General features: G+C 37.8%; 1 protein-coding gene across 1 annotated transcript; it reads left to right on the plus strand.

The window, feature by feature from the left end:
- Positions 1-825: 825 nt before the first annotated feature.
- Positions 826-1,327, plus strand: LOC131671789 (protein C19orf12 homolog). Its single transcript, XM_058948513.1, has 2 exons — positions 826-985; positions 1,065-1,327. The coding sequence occupies exons 1-2, from the start codon at positions 826-828 to the stop codon at positions 1,325-1,327; spliced, it is 423 nt and encodes a 140-aa protein (XP_058804496.1).
- Positions 1,328-3,100: the final 1,773 nt, after the last annotated feature.

The following is a 3,100-nucleotide window of genomic DNA, read 5'->3' on the forward strand; positions in this document are numbered from 1 at the left end:
AAAGAACCAAGCGACTGATAAATGGTTTCTGTTCCGTTATTGCGCACATCAGTGTGCATCCAGCTCTTATCTGACAACTCGTCGACAACGCCGTCGGACGACGTTTCGAATAAAAAACAGATCGGTCCTAATCCCGACACAATTACAAATTACTTCGGGAATACATCGTTTTAGAAAATTCCGAGAATTCGCATGGATTTCCATAGAGCTATGACTAATAAATAACGACAACCTGAGTATGCAATCGAGTCATTACGTTCAATGTTCGATTTACGGCTAGGTATAGTCCAAATACGGTTCAGTCATTTTGACTCAGCCGAGAACAAGTATGATTAACTCGAGGCGTTTGAATTTTCCCCAGTGCGCGCGCACGTCTAATAAGACATCTAACAACACTGGTTGACCTACTACTCGTCTTTGTATCCAATGATTCGATAATGATCTTGTCATTCTATCGGTTGGAATAGCTGTAATTATTTCGTTGTAATTATTTCGTAATGCATTTTTATTGATTTGTCGACGGCACTGTAGATAGTACGTATTGATATTTGTTTTTTACTTGTATAAGTGAAAAGGCGAGCTGTTCTCAATGAGACCGAGCCGAGCGACGTTTTCATGCTAATAACTCATTCCAAAGCCATTAGCCAAGAAAGTTCCTTTGTCGTGCGATTTAGCGATTTACGTATTATGTATATGTAGGCATTCGTTGCTCAGATATAAAATGCCACGATTCTTTTCTAATGGTCAGTAGTCTACGTGGAAGCTTGACCGGTATATACACACGCATCGTTAGTGAGTTCAGTGTGCCAATTGCGATTAGCAACAATGTCTATTCCAACGTCGGAACTGTTAGAAGCGATCTCCGAAGTGTCGTCGATTCAGGAGATGAAAGTGACCGTGAAAGTGACCGCTACTTGTGCCATTATCGCTGCTTGCAGTACCCTTGTCGGTGGGCTTATTGCTGGACCATTTGGTATTGCTGCCGGTGCGTAAATACACATGACAAAATTCATATTTTACATCAGAGATAAATTCGATGTTAATGCACGTGAAATATTTTGCAGGTGGTTTAATTGGAACTGCAGCGGCGTTCAGCTACGGGCATGGCAAATTTAAATCAGTTCCACAAGTTTTGGCGCAAGACGCAACCCCAGAGCAAAGGGAGAAATTAGCAAAGGCCATCAGAAGTATTTTGAATGCAAGGAATATTCTGGTCGTGGCGCAGTTCGTCGAGGCGATGAGAACTGATGAGAAATTGCTGCAAGACGTCAAACTTGTTATACGTGATTTCTTGAAGAAAGCTATGGGATATCATTTTAATAGTTAAATTTTCATCCACGACACACCAGTCCATTTCTCTGCATGATGATATCTTGATATTGAAATTTAAATATAGTATTTTATATAATCCCTTTTTTACGTCAAAGCAAGTATTGTTTCGAAAAGGATAGTTCTGTGAAAAATATCAATACCTCGCATTATCGAGTAATCAATAGGTCTACAAAATATAGATTTCTTTTTTATAGATATGTCAATGAACAAATAAATTATTTAAATAATTTCAAAGACATTTGTTTTAATGAAAAATAACAATAATCGCCTCTCTGAATTTAAGTTATCGAGTATTTGAAGGTCCGCGTTGGCTGAAAAGCGACATAAAAATACCAAAATATTGAAAAATAAATAAAAAAAGAGAACAGTGGCGGCGTACAGGCGACGAGAGGAAGTCCATTAGGCGGCGGAAGTGCACGATTCCGTCACAGTGGTCGCCAAACAATGGGAGCTCTCGCGCCACGTTACCTTCGTAGAATTTTACGATCGGTTTAATTTACCGAACAAAGAAGGGATGAGTTTGACTCTCTCTTTTTTCTGTAGCACACGATGGATGAATTATTTAAAGCGTTGGATTGATATCTCTTTCGAAGATTAATGTCGCCATAAAAGTTTACACTTCATTTTACGTTATTAAGAGATATGGAATATCTTTTTCATTGCTTTTATTAACGATTTTTTATCAACATAATTAATTGAAAGAATAAAAATAACTTTATATATAGTATATGGAATAGCAAACGAGTGTTTCAAAAGAAATGCATGAAAACGCTGAAAAGAACAAATTTTTACTTGTACAATTTAATGCTTTGCCCTATTAAAAAAAGAGTCTTCGTTAACATAGAGACGAATAATCCCAGCTTGTCCCTTGTACTTAGCAATGCACCCTTGGTACAGACTTCCGATTACTTAAATGCGGCTTAAGAATTTTTTTTGGTCTTTAACCTAAGAGATTATAGTCCATAACTGTTTTTATTCTCTGGGGACTCGACATTGGTGAATGAACAATGTACATGTCATCATTTGCTAACATCATGAATTCCACAACCTATACGTTCCACATTCGCGAAGCTTCAAATTTACGGGGATTACAAATTTTTTCTCGCTCTTTCGAACACTCGAATCGGGGAGGTCGAAGCTACTTTGTCATAACACTGTTCAGCATTGAAATACATCAGTGATCACCATCGGTAACACCATAACGAGTACACTCACCCTTCCCTTTATATAAATACAAATAGAAGTAGACGGTAAAGCGTTAAAACTGCCTGAGCGAAAACGCATGTAAATAAGGCTTATGTATTCCGTTAATGCGCGAGATACACACAGAAGAGCGCAAGCGCTTCTCTCTCTCTCTCTCTCTCTCGCTTTGCACGCCAGAATTCTAATTATGCAAAGAACCACGACAACGAGACCCCCTATTCTTCGAACTTCAACTTTCTTTTTCTTCGAGTAACGTGAAAACATCGCTATACGGCAGGATTAATTGACTAAAAGATTCTACACACACAAATGCACACGTATTACGGCGTTACCTGTTTAAGATAATGAACGTTTTTCATTTTATGAAGCGTCAAGTTTAATGCATAATTAACGCTTACTTCTCGCTAGCTTCTTTATGTAATTTATAAGTAATAAAGTTTATACACCTGCTATGCCTGCTCACGAATATTTCGTTCGGTAAGTAATTGCGTTTGCAAGTGGCTTTTCTTTGAATTAGCTATGATACAAAGCTTGAAGTGACGATGAAACTGTCATTGAAATATAT

Source organism: Phymastichus coffea, unplaced genomic scaffold (genome assembly GCF_024137745.1).
Source record: "Phymastichus coffea isolate CEN01 unplaced genomic scaffold, Cenicafe_Pcof_1.1 PCOF00135, whole genome shotgun sequence".
Lineage (NCBI taxonomy): Eukaryota > Metazoa > Arthropoda > Insecta > Hymenoptera > Eulophidae > Phymastichus > Phymastichus coffea.

Coding starts and splice junctions, on each gene's coding strand:
- LOC131671789 (XM_058948513.1), top strand. CDS start 826: ATGTCTATTCCAACGTCGGAACTGTTAGAAGCGATCTCCGAAGTGTCG. Junction 986..1,064: donor ACCATTTGGTATTGCTGCCG/GTGCGTAAATAC, acceptor AATATTTTGCAG/GTGGTTTAATTGGAACTGCA.